Source organism: Mya arenaria, chromosome 15 (genome assembly GCF_026914265.1).
Source record: "Mya arenaria isolate MELC-2E11 chromosome 15, ASM2691426v1".
NCBI lineage: Eukaryota > Metazoa > Mollusca > Bivalvia > Myida > Myidae > Mya > Mya arenaria.
In genome coordinates, this window is record NC_069136.1 from 18,035,715 (window position 1) to 18,063,336 (window position 27,622).

The 27,622-nt window shown below is 35.9% G+C and overlaps 1 protein-coding gene and 1 pseudogene across 2 annotated transcripts in view; both read left to right on the forward strand.

The window, feature by feature from the left end:
* The window catches only part of LOC128220810 (flavin reductase (NADPH)-like), an 18,835-nt gene extending 9,503 nt beyond the window's left edge, over window positions 1-9,332 (forward strand). The window contains exons 2-6 of one of the 2 annotated variants that reach the window (XM_052929373.1): window positions 4,039-4,385; window positions 4,774-4,874; window positions 6,395-6,501; window positions 6,762-6,926; window positions 8,967-9,332. In XM_052929373.1, the coding sequence (XP_052785333.1) occupies window positions 4,251-4,385; window positions 4,774-4,874; window positions 6,395-6,501; window positions 6,762-6,926; window positions 8,967-9,118 (660 nt within the window). In that variant the 5' untranslated portion in view covers window positions 4,039-4,250 and the 3' untranslated portion in view covers window positions 9,119-9,332. Of the gene's footprint in view, window positions 1-3,993; window positions 4,386-4,773; window positions 4,875-6,394; window positions 6,502-6,761; window positions 6,927-8,966 lie in introns of those variants that run through there. The other variant, XM_052929372.1, reaches the window with a different exon arrangement.
* A 14,669-nt stretch (window positions 9,333-24,001) lies between these two features.
* Window positions 24,002-26,993, forward strand: LOC128219166 (glycoprotein 3-alpha-L-fucosyltransferase A-like; annotated as a pseudogene).
* The last annotated feature ends 629 nt before the right edge of the window (window positions 26,994-27,622 follow it).

Consider the following 27,622-nt stretch of genomic DNA (forward strand, 5'->3'; position numbering starts at 1 on the left):
GAAGTCAACACTAATGAGTTTAAATCCAGTGGTATAGAAAACGAAATAGAAGGTTACCTTACACTAATGGAAACCAAGGTGATAATCAGCGAACATAGACAAAGCAGTGACACAACAGACAAACGCATTCAGTCTGACGATGATAACGAGACATCGAAAAGCGAATTGTGTGGACAAATGAAAGCTCCAGTTAAAGACATTTCAAACAGTAAAATGAGAGAAACAAACCCGGAACTACATACTGTAGTTAAGGGATTGCGTGTCGAAGCAGGACTTAGAAAAGTAGCCAAACGTATGGTTACCATTGTTTCGCATTCGTTACACGTTGGCGGAAAGAAAGAGTTGTCGGAACGTTCGAATACATCTCAACAGAAATCAGACACAGCGTAAACAATACACCGGCAATAGTGCATTCGTATGGAAGCGTGTCACATTTACAAATAGTTTCATCATGTAATCATGCCAAATTGTGTAAAGTCGACTTGACGAGGTATATAACGACAAATTGATTGAAAGAAGTGGACTTGTTCCCTTTTTTATTAGAAAATTGTGTTGTCTAAATATTAGTCGACAAATGCGACACGTTTTGACGTCATTATTTTTGTCATGTCGACATAGTGTTTTAACCTTGTTATGTCGAAAAAAACAGTTGGTCTGTTCAGTTTATAAGTAAGCATGTCTCAATTATGTTTACAATGTGTCGTAACATAACTCGCCTTGTTGGCATAACACAAGTCGACAAGACTATATGGTAACATCTATACTTTAACACACAGGGCCAGGAGATAACAATTTGTGAACTGACTTCTACATTCTTATTTTGATTGTTTATGTTTTCATTTAGATAGTTTTCGTTAGAGAATAACCTTTTTTGATAGTGCATACTCCTTTTGACATTAATATAAATAAACTTGCTCTTGTTGAGCTCATTATGGTTTGATTGATTTTATTACACTTGAAATTTGAACATGTGAGTGCATTAAAGTCACGCGGTAGTTCCGTTCAAGGTGTTTTCGCCTTCATTTCTAGCTTGACTACAAGTATACTGCACATGTTAGGCGAACATATTCTTATTCTTAGTTCGGTTAATTAGGGTATAACTTGTTGGACATGTAAAGAACAAATTAGACCCATTCGGAAATGACTACTCAATGTTGCATGTGATATTTCGCCTTTGTTGATACATGACAGTGAATCAAAGAATGGTAATTCCATCTCCGACCATTTGCGACTTTTCATCTGTGGTTTTAAAGGGACTGTGTCACAGATTGGCACCAAAAAAAGTTTTTTTTTCTGTAACGAATCTCAGGACAATTATCTAATAGAATGTGTTACGCTTTGATATCATAATTGTAAAAAAAAGTACCAAAATGTAAAAAAAATTTTTGTCGGAGACCGGGCTCGAATCCGCGTCGCCAAAATTGTACTCTAGCGTCTTACTCACTGCGCTACAAAGGCTTATTCTAATCGGTGACATAATTGAGCTATTCACCTACCTCGGTAATATCACGTGATAACACCGACTAGCCGATCACGCAGAAGGAATGAATTCTACCTGGTAGACATACCCAGTAATCTTTTTTAATGGTGAGGTAACTTTTTCTAACCTTTTTAAAGTGAATAACACAATTGGACCTTTCTTCCTATATGTGGTGTTGGAGGTCGTCAAACAATATATGAATCAGTGTTAGTTAGCGTGCGAATTGCCCAATTGACTGAAGAATACATAACCAATTGGTCTCTTTCCTTAAGCAATATTTAAAAACTAATTTATTTAATTTAACATTCTTTTTTGCTATTTTAATAATTTTGTTTATTTTTACAAATAAAGAAAACAATAGCGGGTTAAAACAGGCTTCGTAAATGTTTTATACACTAAACAATAATTCTTATTCCGCAAATGTGTTATATAATATCCCTCAAATTAAAAAGAATAAACAAATTTAAATACGTAAGTGAAGTTAATTAACAAAAAATGTTACTTCAGGGGCCATGATTATAAACAGTCTCAAGTCTGTGTTCTGACTCAAGTTCAAAACTGCAAATATTCATTTCATTTTTATCTTATTTCTAGTTTAGTTATAATGATGGAATTTGCATAATTTTATAACTGTATTCAAATATTGTACAATTACTCACATCTATATTTGTAAAACAAATGGAATAATAATGATTCAATCTAATTGAATGTGCTTTTCTGAGTCTGAGTCTAGACTTGAAATTGAGACTGTTCATAGTCACGGCCTCAGGGGCTCTCACACCCAGCAGATTTGGCTCAACGGAGCTAAACCGTAGCACAATTTTGGCGATTTTCGGGGATCGGTACTACAACGGCAGCTCAACGGTATCAAATCGATAAGAACGGTAGTACATCGTCGGAACATGGTCAGAACAGCGGCAGAACATAGCCTAAAAAATAAGCAACGGCAGGCGTAAGTATATTTTTTTGAAAATGGTCAAAACTTTCGGCCGATGCGCTTCCGGAGCAAGCAACGGTACTACAACGGCAGTACTCCGGTATCACTCCGCTTAAGCTCCGGTCAACGGTTGTACATCGGTAGAACAAATGCGGGGCCTCGGTATTACAAGTGACGAATAAGTGGTAATCGGTAGCAGATTGGCTATAACATTGGTAGGACATCGGTATCATAATGAAATAACTAGCCGGTACTACGTCGGTATTGCTACGGCCAATTGCGATTTCTCAAGTGCTTTTCACGAAAGAGTGCCGCTGATTTTCTCGTCGTTGTTCATTGTATGATCCGGTTTGCTTTGGTGAGGTACATCAGCTCTATGTGATAGGCTCTAAATATCGCACGTTACGTCGTCATCATCGTCATGATTATCATGATTATGATGATCATGATCATCATCAACATTTTCATGATCATCAGGAACACGGTTATGATCAAGATCATGATGATGATGATGATGATGATGATCATCATCATCATCATCATCATAATTATCATCATCATGCTAATCATCGTCGTCATCATCATCATCATCATCATCATCATCATCATCATCATCATCATCATCATCATCATCATCATCATCATCATCATTATCATCATCATCATCATCATCATCATCATCATCATCTTCTTCTTCTTCACAAACGCTTTAAACTCAATTTTATTTTTATATACACAGGGCTTAAAGCTTTAAAGTATGCCTCTCTCCATAGCACATATCGCGATCCGCATTTGGTGTTTTCTTGAATTCCGATTAGTATCATATTTGAGAGTGTTTTCTTCGTTTTCATCTATACATTTATTCTCATATCAGAATGATAATCATTAGGCGGAGTAAGATACCTTGCAAAGAGTAGGATGCGTTTAAATGAACAAGTTATTTCAATATACGCGCGCTATTTGTTGCACTAATTGCACGCAACATATGCTTGACAATATGGTACCGAAAAAAACTAACTCCCTTGATTGAAATTATACAATATTCGTACCTCGCACTCCTTGTGTATAATTTAAATAACTCGAGTGCTGGTGCAGGAGCTGTAGCCAGGGGAGGCTTTAGTAATTGACGTTAGAGGGAGCGTACCTTAGGGGCGGCACCTTTTGACATGTGCCCCTCTTTTAGAACCGAAATTTAAATTATTTGAAATGTTGGCAGGGGGTCGGGGTGGCGTAACTACCTCCCACCCCATAATATTGTAACAATTTCAAGTCCGAAATGGTGGAAATTTAGCGTATTTTTTACCATTCCCCTCCGATATTGACAAAAAAAGTTAACTTGAACGATTTAAAGGGGGTGAGGGCGATGCGCCCCCACCCCCTGGATCCGCGAGAAGTAACTTAATCACTTAATCAAACTACAAATTAAATCATTTGCAAATATTAGCACACTTCGTTTAAAAAGTCGCACAGTGTACGCAGATATGAAAGTATTTGCTCTGTTATCTTTATTGACCCGGTTTACATATCAAACCTTATACATGAACAAAGAGATGTTTGAACTGAAAGTATTATCATAATGTACGGAAGGATATTTGAAATATGCATTGATCCTTATTCACAGTGCCAAAGGAATTAAACAGGAACTACATAAATTCTACATTGATATACCACTTTGGTTGGAACGTAAAAGCGTGTCGGTCTAATATCAAGAGCTATCTCCAACAATACTCGTTCTTTCTTGTATGTCGACGTAGTGCACAATACCATCGATACTCAAAAACGCGAGGAAACGTAACGTTAAGAGTAACGTAAGGTGAAACGTAACTACCCGTGATGAGACTTGCGGTGCTAGGAGCCACGGGCCGCACAGGGATACTCGTTGTGAGGGAGGCGCTGGCGAGAGGCCACGAGGTCACCGCGGTGGTCAGAAATCCAGACAAACTGACGGACAAACACGATAACCTTCAGGTAAGGGTGACGTCTAGATTGACGAAGTGAACGGTTATAGGTGTCATGGGACCACCAGAAGCTCGGTCAGAAACTTTGACAAACACGATATCTGGTTGTGGTTACCTAGTTGTTGTTGTTGTTATTGTTGTTGTTGTTGTTGCTGTTGTTGTTTTCAAACAAAAAGTCGAACAGTCTGTAAGTATTTGATATGTAAAATACTTTTTAACATAGCGAGAAGTTTCAGGGTTTATTATGCTCGCTTAATGGAGATATCATTTAAACAAAACGAGATTGACGATTCGCTTTCAGATAATCTCATTTTGATAAGTCTTAATTGCTGTAAAGGAAGTAAATACCAAAAAAAAACAAAAACAAAAAAAACGCACGGGCATATTTTTTCCGATAGGTTGTAGCAGCGGACATTTTCGACTCCAGCTCGATGGTTCCCCATTTCAAGGGCCGCGATGCAGTTTTGTCCTGTCTAGGATGTGGACCAAGCTTCTTAAGGTTGTATAATGGTCACGGTACCGAATCTCACTGGCCAGGAAGTATGTGACTCTTCCGGTCTGGTTTGCTGAATTGACAGAGTGTCTGACTTGCAAGCAGACCTCGGTTTTAATCCCCGGATTGGCTGCATACTTTTTTGGCCTGTGGTAGTTGTCGCCTTACGGGGCTCCAATACAAAACTGTTTTGGCAGCATCAAGCGCTATCAGTGTTTAATTATACATTCCTTAGCACTGGTTACTTGAAATTCGACGAATTTCCAGTTTGCGGGGAATAATGTCGCAAAACTTAATCGCACGGGTCAGTGAGTAAGTGAGTAATCCGGTTAGCTCAGTTGGTAGAGCGTCTGACTTGCAGGATGGGTTCGATCTCCGGACTGACCGCATACTTGTCTTTGCCTGTGACATAATGTAACATGAATTTTATACACTACGTAATCAAGCTGTAAGATGTATAATTGCTGACCGATTCAAAACGGTTGTTCTTTACTTACTTTAGTGGCATTTCAAAATGTGTGTTTTGTTTTGAAAGGTGACATCCATTTTATACAGTACATTATCAAGATGTAGGGGGTACAAGTATAATTGCTGACCGACACAAAATGGTTGTTTTTTACTTTAGTGGCAACTCAAAGTGTGGGTTTTGTTTTGAAAAAATGCATTGCAATATTATCTAATTGAATCCAAAGTTATAGTATGCAGGTAAACACTCTTAAACTATTAGTATTAGTTACAACACAGTTGGTAATGAGAGAGGTGTCCATCTCCCACCAAGAGGTTGTGGGTTCGACCCTTTCTCAGAAAGGACATGAACTGGTTTCTGCCCAGGATAAGGATTCGAGAGTAATTCGCATCAGTTGTCTCTACAAACGAGCTACAATAAATTAGTATAAACCCATCCCAGTTTCAAAAGAGAGTGAGCACTTTTTAATTTTGATATATCCATTTTGATCAAACATATTTGTCTAAAATTTAGAACACTGCCTTTACACATCCTTTGCTACCGCTCGAACATTTCCGATATGACATTAATGGGATAACCTTCGATGGAAGGGGATTTCGCTTACGACACGTATCTTTCGCAGTTTTTGAGCATTTTATCACTCTGAAATTAAATGGGGTTGTCTGACACGTAAATCCCACACAGAAACAAAGCCCAGCAGATCATATGTGATGAAATTGATCGATGAAAACTTTTGAGGTTATCTCTGTTAAAATGCTTATTGACAGTTAAGCGTTGTTTATGATTGTTGCGTTCATTCTTTTAATCATGAAAAATGATATTTTAACGGCCGCATTGATAATATTTTGCTTGTTTCGATGATGTACTGTATTTGCCAATTTCGAGACCGTCTTGTGTCTAGTCCCTTTAAGCAAACTTCGCTATATTTCTGTTAGGAATAATTAACAAACACCCGCACATTTATTTTAGAGAAAATACAAAAATACAAATATAAGATGTAGAAGAATATTTTTAGAAATTATTTATATTATATTGATTTTGTTTTTATTATCTGTTACAGCATGCGGAAGGTCACTTTCTTCACCGACTTGATCCGGCCAATGGTGGACGCCATGAGAGAGGTCAAGGTCACCCGTCTCGTCTTCATGTCGTCATGGTACACCAAGTGTGCGTACACATATTTGTTTACGAATATTTTGTTTATATAAGACTTTGATTTTATCTTCAATAATTCGTGACGTAAGGCCCACTATAGTTTTGGTATATAAAAAGACATATTCATGAATCCTTAATAATCAAAACGGTTATTACAGGATGATTGGGACATCGTTTATTGTCCATTTTTATGTGCAAATATTAGCAGTATACTTCATTTTGGCAATCGATTTCAAGTACAGCAGTAGTTTGTTTCATCACATTATTTATAGACAATTCAGCCGACCCTTTCATTGTCAACTGGGTCCTAAAGCCCCTACTTCTCGGCCAGAGTTTACATAACAAAGCTGAAATGGAAGACTTTCTTGAGACGGATTGCCTGGATATCCGCTACACACTTGTCCGCCCGCCTCAGCTCACAGACAGCGAACCCACTGGTATGTATAACCACTACAATTTACTTGTCCGCCCGCCTCAGCTCACAGACAGCGAACCCACTGGTATGTATAACCACTACAATTTACTTGTCCGCCCGCCTCAGCTCACAGACAGCGAAACCACTGGTATGATTAACCACTACACACTTGTCCGCCCGCCTCAGATCACAGACAGCGAACCCACTGGTATGTATAACCGCTACACACTTGCCCGCCCGCCTCAGCACACAGACAGCGAACCCACTGGTATGTATAACCGCTACACACTTGTCCGCCCGCCTCAGCTCACAGACAGCGAACCCACTGGTATGTATAACCGCTACACACTTGTCCGCCCGCCTCAGCTCACAGACAGCGAACCCACTGGTATGTATAACCGCTACACACTTGTCTGCCCGCCTCAGCTCACAGACAGCGAACCTACTGACATGTGTAACCACTACACACTTGTCCGCCCGCCTCAGCTCACAGACAGCGAACCCACTGGCATGTATAACCACTACACACTTGTCCGCCCGCCTCAGCTCACAGACAGCGAACCCACTGGTATGTATAACCACTACACACTTGTCCGCCCGCCTCAGCTCACAGACAGCGAACCCACTGGTATGTATAACCACTACACACTTTTCCGCCCGCCTCAGCTCACAAACAGCGAACACACTGGTATGTATAACCACTACACACTTGTCCGCCCGCCTCAGCTCACATACAGCGAACCCACTGGTATGTATAACCACTACACACTTGTCCGCCCGCCTCAGCTCACAGACAGCGAACCCACTGGAATGTATAACCACTACACACTTGTCCGCCCGCCTCAGCTCACAGACAGCGAACCCACTGGTATGTATAACCGCTACACACTTGTCCGCCCGCCTCAGCTCACAGACAGCGAACCCACTGGTATGTATAACCGCTACACACTTGTCCGCCCGCCTCAGCTCACAGACAGCGAACCCACTGGTATGTATAACCACTACAATTTACGTTCTATTTGTAAGGCCCTTGGCTTAAACTCTCTGTTAACCTGGCTTTAATTTTCAGTGCCCGACCATACGCAGCCTCTTAAACTCTTGCGATAACATTGCAGCCATTTTTTAATGAACTTGAAGGCTTTATGTTTCATCAAAGTGCTTAGCATGGTTTTCATACGTTAACGTGTCCCCCCCCCCCCATTGTCAAATACACATGTACATTACGGTCCAGCACCCGCTTCACAATGGTACTCACCAACTTTAATGGCTTATATCCCCGGTTTGGTATGATTTGTATGGTTAAAAATAATCGTCGGATATCCCCGATACACTACTGAGCTATGCCTGGTTGTGGACCGTTTGCGATATGACTATGAACATCTCGTAATCACGAATAAATAATTAGGCAGTACGTTTTCCCGTATAGAATAATTTTGACGAATACCGGATTTGAATTGAACCCCGTCCACCAGATCACTTACAATTTTAAAAACAGCTGTTTAGACCACTCGTCTGCTGAGACAACTGACAGGGTTATTGTATAGTATTGAATTGTAGCAGGCGGTTTCATTGTAACAAGAGTTGAAGCCCGTGCCTCATATATATTCCTATAAACGATATTTTGTCAATCAATTTTCCCACGGTATGAACAAAGTGTTACGTACGAAAATACCGTGGTTGCCTACTATGTGTAAAGATACTATACACGTTCCCTTACGACATCACAAATAATGTTACATTGATGCCGGATGACCCCATATAAATTTGGGTATCATTTGAAAGAGAATGGCTGATAACTGATATCTAATATGTAATATAAATAACCGAAAAACATAATTGATAAAGTGAGTGCAGTTTGTATTTTGTTCTTAATTTCAACTAAAATCGGAGGTAAAATGACTTAATTTTCAATATTTTAGAGACAAATATGAGTGTCTGTATATTTTAGATATAACATACGTTTAACTTATTCCTTCTCCATTCTACTTTCTAATAAGACCAAAATATATGTCACTCGAATTATTTATTGTTCGTCACATTCATTAATATTTTCTGTTTTAAGGTAAACCTGTGTTGTGCATGGAAGGACAGAGCATCAAGTCTGCAGAGAGGAAGCGGTTTACCTGTTGCCGGAAGGACGTCGCTAAGTTCATGATAGATATAACGGAGAAGGACGAACATATCCGAAAATCTATGGCTATTGCTTCAGGATGACGTCACATGACATTAATACCAATTTATTTGATGATTCTGATCTTTTAATATCTGTTATGAATAGTCTAACCCGTCTAGCCATAAATATGGAGAGAACGGTTTTACATTTTACATTGTGTGTATCATGAGTTATCTTTATCATGCAATGGCGTATTATGATTTTCATCATGATCAATCAAATCTTCACGTATGTATTTGTGCACGCTGAAAACGATATAAATATAAAGGGTATACGTATTTTTGTTTTCAATTTTTATGGACGGATTAAAGAACAAATCGAAAATTCAGGAAAGTGCTCGAAGTCTGAGTGACACGGCCTCTGAACGCCAGCTTCACCAATTAACGTTACATGTTTACATATTTACACACATGAGTATGGGGTTAAACAGCCCGCATAAATCCTTGTATTTGTTTCCAAATAAGTTCTTATAATATCTTTACTTTGAGACTGATGAGCAGAAAAGTGAGTTTAAATATTGTTGATGTCATCGTGTCCGGCAAAAGCTGTCACGGTGTTAATTAATCCTTTTGCAATAATGATATATATAAAACTGCTCTTCCAAAAGCACTTTACACAATAATGAAATGCTATTTTTAGTTTGAGTCTTAATCTCGGACAATAATATATTACAGTTAAATTTATTGTCTTTAGCCTTTAATTATTGATCCAATTCCTTTCCACGACGCCCGTTTGTTTGTATTAAAACAAAGTCAATCGTTGGATGTTGGATTTCACGTACTCAATATGTCAAATAGCCATTCGACGAAATGTGCACTGCCTGTAATCCCAATCCCAGCGAAAAAAAGCATGGCCGTGTATTACAATTTTCCATTCGTATACAGAGATTAGACGTATAAACAGTAAAAAGCCACTGCCTCCATCACAATGAAAACGTATTGAGGCTAAAATTGCTTGCGACTTGTCGTCTTGCATGTTGAGTTAACATCTTGCTTCTTGAATCGTACATCTTGCTTTATTGCATTATGCATTCGTTATTTGATCAACTATAGAGTTACCTTCTTGGAAGTTATAGTGGCCTTGTTGTTTGCTGCTAAACTCGCTTCAATAAATATTCAAACTAAAAGGCCAAATGCCAAATTAGTGAGATGATAAACTGCTTTTAGATTTGTCTAATATATGTTTAATTGTTTAATTTAAGTACTTCCTAACATGTCACACAGCAGCATTCAAAACAACTCTTTTACACAAGAAAGCGCAAGCTCATAAGTACTGGCTAACCTGATCTCTCCACATAAAGCAGAATATCGCATAGAAACAGAAACCACGAAAACATAATTTAGGACTTTAGGATTCAGATAATCATTATCAATATAGGAATGAATAATTTATACGTTCGAAACATTTTAACCTTTTAACTGCAATGTCATTTGCAACATTCGTAGAAGAGTCAAATTCAATAAAAGACATATTTCCGGAAAAGCGATTTTTTTCCTTCAAAGGGAGTCAATTATATATGTAGTAATTCAATCTGTTCATAGTCAGAACAAGAGAGATGTATAATTTGACTGGCACATATTTGTGTCTTCTTTATGTACTTTGACACTTCTCAGCATTTTCCGAAGGACAAAATAGTAGTTATGACCGAAGAAATGATTTATGGTAGCTTTGGTTTGAGTAATACTGCTGCAGAGGGCTCTCTGTTTGATAATTTCATTTCGAAAGTCTGGCCTTGTACTATTTCATTGTATTATTGTTGCATGCATATGTGATTAAGATGAGCTTCAAATTAAACCACATAGTGCACATACTATGATCGCTCCGGTCCCATAAAACTCTAGCCGAGCATTTTAAATTTTAATAGATTTTGCTCGTATTTTAAATTAAAGTCTATTTAAGTTCAAAATATATGTTTTAGCAAACAAAATCCTGCTACTGCTGCTGCTGATATAACTACTTCTACTACTACAACTGCTACAACTGCTGCTACTACTGCTGCTGCTGCTGCTGCTGCTGCTGCTGCTACTACTACTACTACTACTACTACTACTACTACTACAACTACTACAACTACTACTACTACTACTACTACTACTACTACTACTACTACTACTACTACTACTACTACTACTACTACCTCGTTCGTGTTAAACTTCAACAATGATATATAAGTGAAGTCGTAAAGTGCCATTAAACTAAGATATATGAACGATATGACAGTATGACTAATAGATTCGATCTTCCTCGTTAATATACAGTCCTCCGTATTACGCATATGATTCGAGGAGGTTAATATCATTCATTGAAGACCGTCTCTCGATTAAAGAAATAACAGAATTCATTTAAGTAATGCTCAAAACATGTGAGTATGCACTTACAATAAAAATGGTTTGATTCGACACAATCGTATAATCATCATTTGTTTCTGTATTCAGAATAAAAAAAAACAATATGAAAAAAACACCACGGTGAAAGGTCTGAACAACCATATGCTGATATAAAACTAAGTGAGAAGTTTAAAAAAGAAATCCGCCGGCAGCAGGATTCGAACTTTGTAACTTATGCCTAACCATGTCCATTACCCCATTGCAACTCTGTTACAGTTTGATGTAAGACATAAACACAGTTGTCAACATTTTAACGAAATTTGACAAGAGTTTCGTGTGTATTGTCAATGTTTCTAAAATGGTTGTAGTTGTTGGAAGATACAGACAAACACCAATTATTTATCACTTTTGTCAGCATTTTTTGCTATAGGTGTTGGATAATGAGAATTGTTCACGATGCCTTATTTAACCCTTTTTTAATTTATATTTTCCTATTTTATATATAAACAAATGAACTTATCAAAACCAAGCATGGGCCTTTAAGATATTGCCGTTCAAGCGAGATGTTTGTTATCAGCAATTTTCTCTTATCTGAAGTTCATGCGCAAACACTGTCAACCGCCGGTGTATCTCCAATTAAGGTCGGGACAACTTAATGTTTGGACTAGTATAAACGATAAAAGTTTGCTTAAATTGAAAACTGTGTTTACTCACTCAATACGTGAGTAAACTAATTATTCACTAATCTAAAAATACAACAACACAAACAGTTTAGGAATTGGCAATGTATTTTGTGAACATGTACACTGGAAAAGACAGTATGCTGGAAGATTGGTAATAGCGTCTAAGCACATCTGGATCTTAACCTTTAGAGTCAGCAATAACTTTGAACGGAATCTTGGAAAACGCCATGAAGCAACTGGAACGAAATTAATATACGGTGAATCTCAAATCATAAACGTAACAAATAAGTTACTAACTTATGTAAGACACTCACAGTGGAACTCTGTAAATGAAATAAATATACATATTAATAGAACACATGATACAGCAAATTCAACCTGAAAATAGGGATGGGATGGGCGGGAAATATGATCAAATTTATATCTTCACTTTCAGACATCGTAAAATACCTTCTAATGTCACCAAATACAAAACCTCGAGTGACGAAAACAGAATAGTTTTCCCCATATAACCAACAAAAACACAAGGAAATCATGTTACTCGTGTCCCGCCAAACTAATCCACCTGAATACTGAAGTACCACGGGTACTTGAACCAATCTCATGAAATCAATAATGTATATATTTTTCGAAACGTAAATAATTGTATTTACTCACTCAATACGTGAGTAAACTAATTATTCACTAATCTCAAAATACAACAACACAAACAGTTTAGAAATTGGCAATGTATTTGGTGAACATGTCGAGACAAACAAAGAGGGTACTATTTAATCGATTATTGTATTATATTTTCTTATAATTGATGTTAAAAATAAATGGATATGTATAGCATTTAGAAATAAAAACAAATACTACCTTTAAAATCGTCCGTACCAAATCGAAATCCTCAAGACAGTCTTCAACCTATATAACACGAGAAACGTGTATCCATACCTTTAAACTATCTATCCTAGATATCACTAAATTGTCTCTATAACTTACCATCTAAGCTAAGTATAACAAACGGTCTCTATCCCTAATAATATAAACTTTATATCACAAAGTGTCTTTATCCCTAGCTATCAAAGCTAAATATCTGAAATGGGCGTCTAACTAACTATTTACATCACATATCACAAAAGAGACTCTAACCCGAAGCAAGATACCACAAATGGGGCTTTAGCTCTGACTATCCAAACCTTTATCCAGAGTTATCTAAGCTAACGCTCACAAAAAGCGTTTTTGCCTTACTATGCTTAACATCACAATGTTCTCCCAACCCTGGCTGTCTAAGCTAAATATCACAAAAGGTCTCAAACTCTAGCTATATCAGGTAGATATCATCTAACGGCCTTAACCTAGCCCTTGCTATCCCAGCCAACTATCACAAAAGGGCAGCTAGCCCTGGCTATCCAAGCCAAATATCACAAAAGGGCAGCTAGCCCTGGCTATCCAAGCCAAATATCACAAAAGGGCAGCAAGCCCTGGTTATCCAAGCAAATTATCACAAAAGGGCAGCTATCCCTGGCTATCCAAGCCAAATATCACAAAAGGGCAGCTAGCCCTGGCTATCCAAGCCAATTATCACAAAAGGACAGCTAGCCCTGGCTATCCAAGCCAACTATCACAAAAGGACAGCTAGCCCTGGCTATCCAAGCCAACTATCACAAAAGGGCAGCTAGCCCTGGCTATCCAAGCCAAATATCACAAAAGGGCAGCAAGCCCTGGTTATCCAAGCCAACTATCACAAAAGGGCAGCTAGCCCTGGCTATCCAAGCCAAATATCACAAAAGGGCAGCTAGCCCTGGCTATCCAAGCCAAGTATCACAAAAGGGCAGCTAGCCCTGGCTTTCCAGATAAATATAATTATTTTAAATTAACTTTTTATTCTACATTCCAAAGGAAAAACAAATAATAAAGTTATTTCTTAATATCTCTCTTCATTAAACCTTTAATGAATATATGTAAATGACAAATAAACATATCATAAATCTAAATTCAGTGTCACTGACAACCTTTCTTTTAAGGTTTCTTTTATATAAATGTCTTTGGAAGACGCACATTTCCACCGTCCATGTTTTTGTAATAGTCTTTCGGATAGTTTCTTTTCAGCACAAGCTGTGACACCACCAGAACGAAAAGAATGTAAACCAAACTGACTGGCATCTAAACCTAATTCAACTAATTTTGTCTTAAAGGAATCATGTACAGTTGTGTAACTAATTGGTTTATCCAGACTTCTCAATTTATCAGTATTAGTTTTTCTACCAATTTGCACAGCTCTAAAAACATATTCTGATGAATCACTGGCTATGCCAGATTTTAACAAATAAGTACTTAACAATTGAACTGGACAAAATTCAGTATAGGTTTACCTATAACAACGTTATTTCCGTCAGTCTTGGACTTTTCAATACAAATTTCACAATGTGTGTCCAAAAATACTATATTAGAACGTCTTAAAGAAAGAACTTCATTAATCCTAAAAAATCCTGCAAATGCAAGCACGAAAATAGTAATATCTCTTAAGTCTCCCAGCGAACTGTTCTCAGAAACTTAAGAGTATTTTAAAATCAATCTTTTTAAAATTTTACTTGTTATAGGCTCCTTTTTATTAACCGGTTTTACCACTTCTTTCCTTATGCAACCGGAAAGACAGAGCTTTAACCAAGAATCATCACAAGGATTGTTTTCATTGGCAACAACATGAGCCCAATTGATACCATAAAATATAGAATTCAGTTTTGATTTACTCACTTTATCTTCCTGAATAACGGTCACTAAATATAATGGCACCGATACAGGTAAAGCTGGTAAACTTTTTGAAATTTAATTTTTCACACCATGCTCTAAATTTGTTAAACACTAAAGAATAGTTACGAACAGTAGAATGTTCTCTCCCAGATGAAATAACATCTTTAACTTCTGTGAACAGCTCCTCTGGGTTGTTTGAGACAGTCTGACAAATGCTGGCTGTTTCCTGCCATCTAACAGATTCGAAAATACAACCCGTATACAAAAAATAAATCTTATTACAAATAAAACAACTATTATATGATATTATCAATTATAATCAGTTGGCTTTAACAATATATCATACATTAGGATTACACATTCCATGAGTACGTATTACACATCACAATCCAATCTTATTAGAAAAACATCACTTGTAAATCTTTCTGTATCAAATATTGTAGAAGTATTTCTACCTTGAACATATATATTGTCTCTTCTAAACACCAAAACTTCATAAATATATTTCTTAAATGAAGCATTCTCACCTATCAACATAGGAAAAAAGGGACTCGAAGGCCAATAGGGTGCAACTAAGGTCCCCACACCTTTACAATATGCCACTTTTGGTATTAAATAAACTGGAGGTACCAACAAATTGTTGTCTTTTCCCCCCAAAACAGTAAAAGCATCAACTGCCTCTGTGAAAGGGGTCCAAAACAATGAATTATATCTTGGCAACTTATGATTGTAATCATTAGCAAATCTGTCTATATCATGCGGCCATACAAAGTATTGAGATAATTACAAAAGTCCTGACAAATCCCGTAATCATCGTAATCAAAAATTCTACTTAACTCATCGGCCAATGAATTTAGTGATCTATGTATCCATACAACTTTCAATGAAACACCTTTAGAAGCACACATTGAAAATATATCACACGCTATTTCGTGAAGGGAACTGACAGTGCTACCCTTTTCAACGATACTCACACAATTTTGACTGTCTGTATGCCACTGAACAGTTTTACCTGCTAATTTGTCAAGAAAACTGGCAAGGGGAAACCTTATAGCCAACAATTCTCTATAGGTTGAACTTTGAGCTTTTTCAAATTCCGACCAAGTTTTATGGGACACAGAACCCTCGTGCTCTATAAAGGCGGCGCCGGCAACAGCTGAGGCGTCAGAAAACACAAATACTTCCGGCAAAAAATCTTGAAACATGCACTTTGAAAAAGGTTTCTTCAAAACATCTTTCCAAATATTTAAAAAAGTAATACAAGAAGAAAAGTCCATTTTGGCATCCCAACTATTCCTTGATTCAATTTGTTTGAAAATTGGCTTCGTTTGCAATAAACAAACGTTTCCTAAAACTGGAGACATGGAAATTATCTTACCCGATAACTGAGCTAGCTTTCGAGCTGATACCACAGTGACGTTGCTCAAAACGTATTCCAGACATTGAATTGTATTTTCAATACGCCTAATAGGGATCTTTAGACACCCATTCTTTAGATCTCAAAGAAATCCTAACCATTCTAAACTTTGTGTGGGGTTAAAAATAGATTTTTCTAAATTCACAATGAAACCGGCATCATTCAGTGTTTTTAAAACGAAGTTTGAGTCTGTTAAAGTTTTCTCAAAATCAGTGTTAATTCCCCAACCATCATCTAAAAACACAACTATTTTTAGACCGTTTTTCCTCCAATATTTTACTAAAGGACGAAGACATTTTGTGAATGTACGCGGGGCTGACTTGATACCAAAAGCTAAAACTGAGTAAACAAAATATTTGGTTTCAGACCCAAACCTCCAAGAAAACCCCCAAAACGTGTGATGATTTGGTTTGATTGAAATATGATAATAACCGCTAGTTAAGTCAAATTTAAACATGAACCCCCCCCCCCCCCCCGGAACAGCGTACTCTTTTGCTATTTTGTGATCTTCAAATTTTACTCTTTCGTCTTTCAAGAAAGTGTTCACAACACTTTGATCCAAAACTAATCTCTTTTTACCCGAAGAATTAACTGCAACCGAAAGAGGATTAACATTATGTGGAATAAAAGGAACTTCGAAAACACATTTTTTTCCCAATCAAATCAAGAATTGCTGAAGTAACAAACTCATTATTTCGTAACGCTGATTGATTGTTTTTCATTATAAAACTTGGTGGTTTAATAATAAAAGGTAAGACGTATCCATTTTCTATAATAGCCAATATTTCATTATCAGCCTTTAAAATATCTTTCCAAAATATAAAACAATTCTTTAGTCTTCCTTTAACAGAATGTTGTGAAATATCAACCGAGTTTTCAAAATTTTCAGAAAAAAGAGTCTGCAGATCAGTCGGTGTGAAACCGTTTTCATTTGATAATAACCAATACTTATCATAATCACTGTCCGCCATTGGCTGGGAAGAACTGCTGCGTCTGTTGAGAGGCGGTTGCTGTAGCCACCGGTCTGGTAACTCCTCGGCCACGCCCGACACCCAGGGAGTTGGTGGTTCCTTGCAGGTCTGCGGCACAACCGCTGGCAAAATGTCCCTCTGAGCCGCATTTGAAACAGATGACTGTTCCACACTGAACGAAACGTTCTTCAGCCAGGGATCCTCGACCTCCCCGAAAGCTTCGAAAAGAAGAAGGCTGCCCAGCAGGGCCATTATTAACAAAGGAAGCCGACTGCTTTCTATATTGTTCCATTTTGACGAGAGCTTTCTCTTCAGCCTTTCGAATCCTCTTATCATCATCAGAATCACTAGCAACATCATACAACTGATATTCGGCAATAGTGTTCCACCCGGCAGCGGAGTTATCGGCAATTCTAATAATTTTGTTTCGATTCTCAATTTTAGACTTTATTTCCTTTATGAACTGATGAGCTCTGTCAGCTTCTCTCAAATTAATAGCTTTATCACAAGAGTCAACTAAATCGAGAACTTCCCAGTTAAATTCATATTGTTTTTTGTTGCCAGGTCTTTTAAGTGAGACAGAATGTTCAACTCTCACCTTTTTTCTAGCCGACTCAACCGCCCATTCCGTTTCTGATTCCACAGTCCCTTTCAGCTGTTCAAATTTCTTGTCAAAATACCCCTACAATTCTTTAACCAAAGAACTTTTCAAATTTATATCTTCACTTTCAGACATCGTAAAATACCTTCTAATGTCACCAAATACAAAACCTCGAGTGACGAAAACAGAATAGTTTTCCCCCTATAACCAACAAAAACACAAGGAAATCATGTTACTCGTGTCCCGCCAAACTAATCCACCTGAATACTGAAGTACCACGGGTACTTGAACCAATCTCATGAAATCAATAATGTATATATTAAATAATTGTATACTTTAGCATATTACACCTGAGCTTATTTAATGTTGGAATCTGTGGAATTTTTCCTTGTAATGAATGTCATTTGTGAAGGTGAGATATTAAACTTAATTTGAATGCCTACAATTTTATGGTTTCCTACAAGATACCGATTTTAAAGATAATTTCTTTTTAAACTCAGCATGAATAACAGGTGTATATGATATTAGCTTTGCATTCAATAGTTGGATGCGTCTCGAGATTGATTTTTTTCATTAGACAGATTACTGTATAAAATATTAAAATACAAATAAACCTTATAAACACCCTCTAGAATTGTTATTTTTCACATGTCATGCATAGTGTTCTAAAGGTATATTTGATTCAGTTGTTGAAATATCTTGTTTTTCAACAAAGGAATTTAACCGGTTCTTTAATGTTTATGTCTACATTGACACTATGTACACAAAGCGTTCCATCCTTGCATTGCGTTTTAGAACAAAGTTATCACCCTACATTTAAGTGACACTCTTATTCAAAATCAATACATACACATGTATAACAAACATATATTTTGAGTTATAAACCTTAACTACTGACTAAATAATGCATTTATGGAAAATTTTAAATACTGATAACAAGATTGCAGCCGTGTATTCAATAGCTAATATCGCAAAAATATTAAATGATTGGTGAGAGCTAAAAGATTTAATGTGATCTAATATTGTTTTATAAGTTAGAATTAACCTGTCTAGAACATTTATTCATTCTTTTTGGTATATTAAAATAATTCAATCGTGATCAATCTTATTTTGGAATAAGAGTGCGTGTTTAAGGAATGTTTTAAAGGAAAAACATAAACATAAAGCTTTCGGTTTGACTACGTATACAGAATATGCTTATTCAGAAAAGCTTTTCTGTGGTAAGATTCAGATTCTTTAATTATGAAAGTTAAGTGAAGTGAGATAGCAATGCAGCTGTTTTTATGAAACAAAGTACAACTCGAATTACATGTAAACAAGAAGCATTCTTTAAAAGAAAAGCATATCTGTAACGTTAACATTGTATATTTGTTGGATAAATATACGTTTCTTTATTTTGCTTTATTTATTGTATGTTTAACTATTGAAGTTCAATGATATTTTTTCATAAGTCAAGTTCTGGACATTTCAATAGTGGTTATAAACTGCATAATGACAAGACTATGGCTGTTAATTGATCTTGGCTAAACAGTTATTTTACTAATTGTAAGGGTATTCTACCTCAATACTGTATTATTGCCTTATAACGATATAACGATATTAAGGATATATCTCATCTGAATCTAAACCATGTTTTTCAACTTGTTTATTAAGGTCTTCCACCCAACAGTGAACACCTTATTATATTGTCACATGGTCTCTAATTGTCTGGTTACTCTTATTGGACGTAATGCTGCTTGAAAATAAATTAGTTTTGAAGAAGACCACTGTATTGCCAAGTGATCTAATACGTTCAGTCAGTACTGCGATATTTGTTTGTAAACCAATTTGTTCAATAGTTTACTTAAACCCTCACTCAAAAAATGTTACCAAATGATACAAATACGTATCGACCATTCACCAATTATGGATCGGATACCTAAACTGATAGTTAATTGCAATATCATTATGACATAAGCAAACCTGTCCTACTAGGAAAAGGGTACACAATTTGTTTTTATCTTTAATAATAACGCCAGAAATGACAATTTCAGATGTAAGATAAGTCTTTGACATTAAAGGGTACCGCTCATCTTTTGGCAAAAAAAATGAGTTTTGCCCGTTATGCATAATATATGCACACTTATAATTTAATCATCTTGGTAGCATCACATGAAAACGCAAAACAACCACTCACGCTACAGTCTTTATCGCTTAATCGCGTTTCAAAGTCGTGGACTTCAAAGACAATATTTGAGCTATTCTCAAATGGTCGATGTTACAGTCGGTTTGAAACAGGGGGAGCCATTATCTCCCCTTTTATTTATATTATTTATAAATGATATATATGAAGATATTGATTTCAACTCACTCTGTACTACAGACCTTGAATTGCTATCTATGTATATGATACTATTTGCTGATGATATTGTGCTTTTTACTACTGATGCAGCTAGTCTCCAAGCTCAGATTACTCTATTTTTATTACTCTATCAAATGAGGTTTGAAAATTAATATTAACAAAACAAAAGTTTGTATATTTGAAAAAAGGAAGCAATATAGGAATATTGAGATCTTTATAAATAATGAGATTATTGAAGTTGTTGATATTTTTACGTACTTAGGTATTAATTTTATGTATTCAGGCAATATGTCTAGTGCTGTTAAGATGTTACTTGATCCAGCCCTTAGGGCATATAATAGTCTCCTGATGTTGTTCGATTGAGTCAAATTAGATGTTAAGACCAAGTTATCGTTGTTCATTACTATGATTGTGCCTATTCTTGTATACGGGTCAGAAGTCTGGGGAGTTTATAATTTTAAATAAGTTGATAAACTGCTAATTCGATTTTAAAACATTTACTTTGTGTCAAAAAACAGACTCCTAACTATGCTGTATACGGTGAATTTGGAGAACTACCATTATCTATCATTTGCAAGGAAAGGGCAATCAAATTCTGGTTAAAGATTATGAAAATTGGTGACTCTCCAATGATTTATATGTATCTCGATCAGTGTAATTATATTAATGGCCCTTGCTGAGCGACTAAGATGAAATCTATTATAAACCATTTAGGATTAAATTTTCTTACTAATAATTTTGATGTAAATGCCGAATACTTTCCTTTGTTAAGAGCTAGACTCCGTGACCAGTTTATCAAAGATTGGCGCGGACCGATAAATACCATGACTAAATTAGAAACAAATTGCTCATTGAAAACAAATTTTGAATACGAAGAATATCTTGATAGAATTGAAAATGATAATTTAAGCAAACATTTTTCTTCCATGAGGTTGTCTGCTCACAAGTTAGAAATTGAAGTCTGTAGATATACCGGTATTGCAAGAGAAAACAGACTTTGCAAATGCTGTAACGCTAATGTTATAGAAAATGAATACCATTTTGTATTATGCTATAGTAAATTTAGACTCTTACGCTTAAAATATCTAGGAAATATATCATGGCCAAATTTAAATATGTTTAAACGAGCAATGTTAAGTAAAAGACAAACTAAGATGGCAATCTATATAAAAGAAGCCGTGCATTTAAGAAATACTTTCCTTGTACAATAGTTTTCTCCTTATGTTAACCTTTGTTTATTTATGCTTTTTCCTTCTAAGTGTTTAACAATTTATATTGTCATATTTAATTACATGATGTATATTTATTATTATTCCGTTACTCTTTATACTTGATTTATGTTTTGCCATATTTATGTTGTTAATGGCTAAAGGCTATTTTATGCCGTTCTGCCTTTGAAACTTGAAAACATTAATCAACATTTGATGAACGGTTTCAGCAGTTATGTTTGTTTTAACTGTTTTTAATTTCTGTTCAGCACCTTTTCAAAACCACAACAACGGCCTTTTGATTCCCATTACATAAAAGACAATCCCTTGGTAGATTTTCATAAAGAAAACACCTGAAATAACAGTCTTAAATGCGGAAAAGTAAACTTTAATCAATGGAAACGTATTCAAGCTTACAAAACAAAAATGAAAAAAACAATTCAAAAACTTAACAGGGTATTAATATTGCTCGAGAATCTTACGCGTACATATTACGCACACAGTCATAGCAAAACATGCTGGATTGAAAGGCATGTGCCTTGTCACTGAACAAACATGATTTTAACCATTATATAATCTATTAATTTCCATAAAGACCTCCAGATAAACAATAACATTTGCGAGCAATACGGTACTTGTAACTCACTAGAACGAAGGAACAAGGTTGGTCTCTAACTCTATTGATACATTTGGCCAGGGACATTTGACTCTCATCGTGTCTCATTGCCGCCACTATAATTAGTTGATTGATATTTATTAACATTATTTGCTGGGCTATGATATGATACGTGATTACAATTGCAATAATAAAAACGTAGTATTATTGTTTTATTACGCCAAAGGTGGTTGAGAACCGGACATACAATCGATGTTATGTAACATATAAATACGTTTCACTCGTAGCACTATTTAACAGTGAACTTTCCTCATCTCAATTCCTAAATGAGTGTTGCCAGTTTAATAGTTTGAGAGTCTCATACATCTTTTATAGGACCAGACATCAGAAATAAACTGTATCGCTAATATTCATTTAAACGTTGACAGAAAGTGCTCTGTTCTTACGAAAAGCGCTAAAAACATGAATGGAAATTGAATATTTTTTTAACTTGGATTTACAAGTTCAAATGAGGAACTGGTAGTTGCTATTTTATGTTCATAAAAGTAAGTAAAAAAACTTGAATATTAAATATATGTATATATGGTTTCCTGGGTTTATATTAATCAATGTATTCAGCCTAAGTTTGGAGGTATAGTCTAGAATTTAATTTAAAATCCAGTATCAAGTAATACTCTTTTCATAGATATTTTGAAACATTAGGAATTCAAGGCCCGCCCGTATTTACTTAACATTGCTGTTATCTGATACAAAAAAAAATCCTAGAAAAAGTTCTAGAATCATGCACAAATCTGAGCCAGAGTCAAAAACTAAATCTCAAGTCGTTATTGGAGATATGACTTGTTTTTTGAGTCTGAGTCTCAAATTCAAAATCAATTCGATTCGAAATATAGGTCTTGTTATGCGAGCCTGAATCTCACGATCAAACTCAAGCCGTTATTGAGTATAGGCCTTTTCTCTGAGCTTGAGTCACCATTTTAAACTTAACCCTTTATTGCAAAAAGGCCTTGTTTTCTTAGTCTGAATCTTAAATTCAAACTCATGCCGTTATTGAATATACTTCAATATAGGCATTGATTTCTGAGTCTTTGTCTTAAATTTAGGCTGAAGACTTTAATGAATACAGGGATTCTTTGTTTGATAAAGCCTACGTGTTGCAGTTCTAACATTTCGTAGGCCTTGATCTCCTTAGTTTTTAATTCTCAGAAGGATTTCCGGCTGTGTAAAGTTTTAGATGAAATTCATCGTCATTATTTAAACCTTATTTCGGTTCTTTTTTTGTCTAACAACTTATCGCCTGCGTTTAGGCTTTCAAACTCTTAAACACCTCAACGCCAGTATCAAGCCAATACCTTATACACTGTGTTACAAAAAAGTTATAAAAGGAATTATACCCGTAGACTTATTCAAAATATATAACTATATTATGTGTGTCACTATTACAAGTTTGTAGGGATGGCTTTATTTCAATTTCTGTGAAGAGGTAGTCGACTAAATTAACAATTAATTGATATTTGCAGAAACAAACAATTAATTTCTAAGCTCATAGATCCACTGAACTTTAATATAACATTATAGAGATATTATAATTTTATTTTTGTGAAACAGTTGGGGCTTTTTTATTAGTGAATAATCGCTTAATTTAAAAATAAACCATACACTGCTAAACTAAACGCACATTTCTAAAATGCTGGAAATTATTTTTTATCAAAAAACATATTTCATTTTCAGAGAACATCACCACAATTAAGCTGCCAAACGCTACGTTTTGCCTATCTGTCTTCAGGGCGACAAAACTACCAGCTACTGAAAGCCTACAGCAGCGGCGTTAAAAGTCAATCGAAAATTGGAAAGTGATGCATCTGTTTATATTATAGAATTTATTTTGACACCCTGCTTGAGAGCTTTTATGAGTCGCAGAAGGAGAAATAAATTTACTGCGGTGTTTCTTTCGCAAATGATTTAAGTTATTTGAAATTATTTAGGAAATTCTCCCATCTAAATTGGTCGTTACTACAAATGGAGCGGTACGGACTCCCTAAAGTGCCATGAAACATCGATCTTCCTAGGTTTGTTCAGTATTACATTTTGCTACAGATTCCTAGCCTCTAACCAAAGGATATCACAATCAGTTAAGAATGTACCATGAATGCGTTAATTATTAAGCGAAAATCTGGCTATTGGTGTTAATAACGCTACAGTTTTCATTATGACAGTGCGGTGCAGCAAACTAAAAAGACAGTTTATATTACTGATCGGAGTTTTTCTGGTATTGGCATTCATTCTTCAGATGGTGCCTTCGTATTTCGAAGTACAGACAAACATGCTCACAGCTTTGCAGTTTGCAAAGTTTGAAAGCCGCTTATTACACAATAAGTCATATACCGTTGTCAATCGTCTGAAAGTTCCTATTTCGCTCTGGAAAGTACAGCCGTCCGACGACAGGATTTTATTGCAAGCTAAATTTAATCCTTTCGCCAAAGAGAATTCTCCTAGAACAGGGACTTGCGGGCTGGAACGACAATGGTGGTAAGCAAGCGTTTGTTGATCATGATTGTCCTGTACAGCACTGTGAACTGCATGGACATTAGAATGGAGAAGGTTTGGCGCTAGAATATTTAAGGAAATAGAGTTGAACAGCCATTTGCTCGGAGGTGCGCAAGCAGAGGTGCCCCGTCATTTCGATAAGGTTTGGATCATGTTCGCGTTGGAAAGTCCGGAAGCATCGCCTTCTTACGTTGGGCTAAACGACGTCATAAACTGGACAGCTACGTATCGTTACGATTCTACGATGGTGACTCCGTATGACAAATTTCAAGTTTACGATAATTTTACACAGATATCTGACTATAAGTCGGATAAAAATTACGCTCAAGGCAAGACTAAATTAGCGGCAATATGTGTGTCCAACTGTTATGCGTCAAACGCAAGATTGGAATATGTTAAGGAGCTATAACAGTATATGGATTTGGACTTTTATGGGTCATGCTGGAACTTGAGATGTGATTAGGGGGAAGGCAATAACTGCTTTAAAAATCAACAGAAGGATTATAAGTTTTATTTGTCTTTTGAAAACGCCAATTGTCGTGATTACATTACCGAGAAGTTCTTTCTTAATGCATTAAGGTAAGAAGCTCTCCTAATTTCTGTCCACTCTAAATGCAAGATTTCTTAAAGAATTAAAACTGAAAATAGATTTGTAAATATTAACAAAATTCGCTTTACATTAGCTACCTTTTAATCACTAAGTAACAAGTTGCATATTGTATTTTTTTATAAAAATGCTTTTATACTGATAGAATTTCATCACCTTTTCGTCATAAAATTCAATAAAATTGTTTCAGGAATTAACTGTTTGATTGTCGTCAATATCGGGGTATGAACTCAGTAGGGCTGGTTTCTTGTGCGAACTTTTACTAGCAGATTTTCGATCATACTCCCGATAATGACATCAATAACGCTATTCATTACTTATGACGTCATAATAACGCCAGGTTAATGCTATGTTTGAGAATAGATATTTAATAGAAGAACTGCATTAACTACACGTCATGAATTTAAAATAATTAACTTCTGCATTCAGGAATTATACTCGAATGGAAATTCGTCCTTGTAAATTACATACATTTAATTGTTTTAAGATGTGATAATGAAGTTACAATTTTGATTTATAAACTCATTATGTTGGAAATGTGTAGTCGCGTGAAGTCATAGATTTTAAAACAGGTAAGTATTACATTTGTAGAAACGTTAAATTATATGTTTTTAGACACGTTAGTTATATGTTTGCTGTTACCTTAGTGATAGATTTGTAGACAAGTTAAGTTGAAGGTTTTAGTTTTGAAGACACGTTTAGTTTAAGGTCTGGATCTACAATTAAGTATAGGATTTCGACGCGTTAAATTATAGAGTTGTAGTCGCATTTAGATATATGTTTGTAAGAGCTCAAGTAAGAGGTTCGCAGAGACGTAAACTTTTTTATAGACAAGTAATAAGGTTCTAGGTTTGGAGTCACGTTTAGCCATAGGTTTGTAGATACGTTAAGTAATAGTTGTGTAGTCACGTTTAGTTTTAAGGTGTTTCGAGTAACATTCAGTTTAAGGACTGTAGTCACGTTAAGTAATCTTATCAATTTTCAGGTTTGTAATCTCGTCAAGTTAAAGGTTTGTAATGTCGTCAAGTTATAGGTTTGTAATCTCGTCAAGTTATAGGTTTATAATCTCGTCATGTTATAGGTTTGTAATCTCGTCAAGTAATAGGTTTGTAATCTCGTCAAGTTATTTGTTTGTTATCTTGTCAAGTAACAGGTTTGTAATCTCGACAAGTTACAGGTTTGTAATCTTGTAAAATTGTAGGTTTGTAAACTCCTCAAGTTATTTGTTTGTAATGTTGTCAAGTTACAGGTTTGTAATCTCGTCAAGTTATAGGTTTATAATCTCTTCAAGTAATAGGTTTATAGACACGTTAAGCAATATGTTTGAAGACAAGTTTAGTCATAGTTTATTAGTCATGTATAGTTAAAGGTTTGAATTCACATTTAGTAACCGATTTGTTAGACCTCTTAAGTTAAAACGGTGTACAAATCAGATACAGATAAAAGGTTTATTATTCCGGGGGTTAAAGTAGTGTAAAAGGTATGTCAATTATGCAAGCTTCTCTTATAGACATGAGGTCGTTCCGGTCGTGATGGGTGTGCATCCAGACAACTACAGACACGTGGCCCCACCGGGGTCCTTCATCCACGTTGAGGATTTCCCGTATGCACAGGCGCTTGCCGGGCATCCCAAGCGCCTAAATGAGCAAGACGATGAATATAATGACTATTTCCGCTGGAATCGTACCGGACAGTTTGTTGATAGAAAGTTTTGGTGTAGAATTTGCTCATTACTATGGGATACCGATCTCCCCCACCAATCAATCCACGACTTAGAACAATGGTGGCGGGGCGAAAGTATATGTATAGGCAAACGACGCTGGGATGAGATATCAAACAGGAGTAAATTACATGTGCGATAATGACTACAAGAGGGCTTGCAAAATACTACGCGTACTTGTAGCCATATATGCATGTAGCATATGTATTTGTTATAAAAACTCGTTGATATAATTCTTCTTAAAACGGATGGGATAATAGTCTCATTTATTTTCGCACAATTCACTTTCCTGTTTGTGTTTCGCAGCAATTTATGGATTTCTTACTTAATGTGACATATCCAAGTGCCATGTACCATATTCTTTATACAAAACCTCTTTTGTAATTTAGGCTGAAATCCTTTAAATAAATGTCGTTTTGTCGTGTTTTCAGTACAAATAACTTGAGCATATCCAGGTTTTGGAAAAAAACTCCGCCTCAGCCGCCCTTTAAAGGCCTACACATCCCTCCACCCATTATTACCCTAATATTGTCCAATTGATCTTTTCAAATCAATTTGATATTTGGTTTTCTGGAAACGATTCATAGCAATTGTTGGTATCAAAATATGGTGATATTGTAATACATTCGGCCTTTCTGTGTTGTTGTTTTTATAGACGGACATATGTCACAAAGAGCTTTACTTGGCGAACTAGACAGAGCTTTGTGTTTCTGTTAATCAAACAATTAAATTAGTTGTTAAACCATTTACTTAAATTATTAATGTAAACAC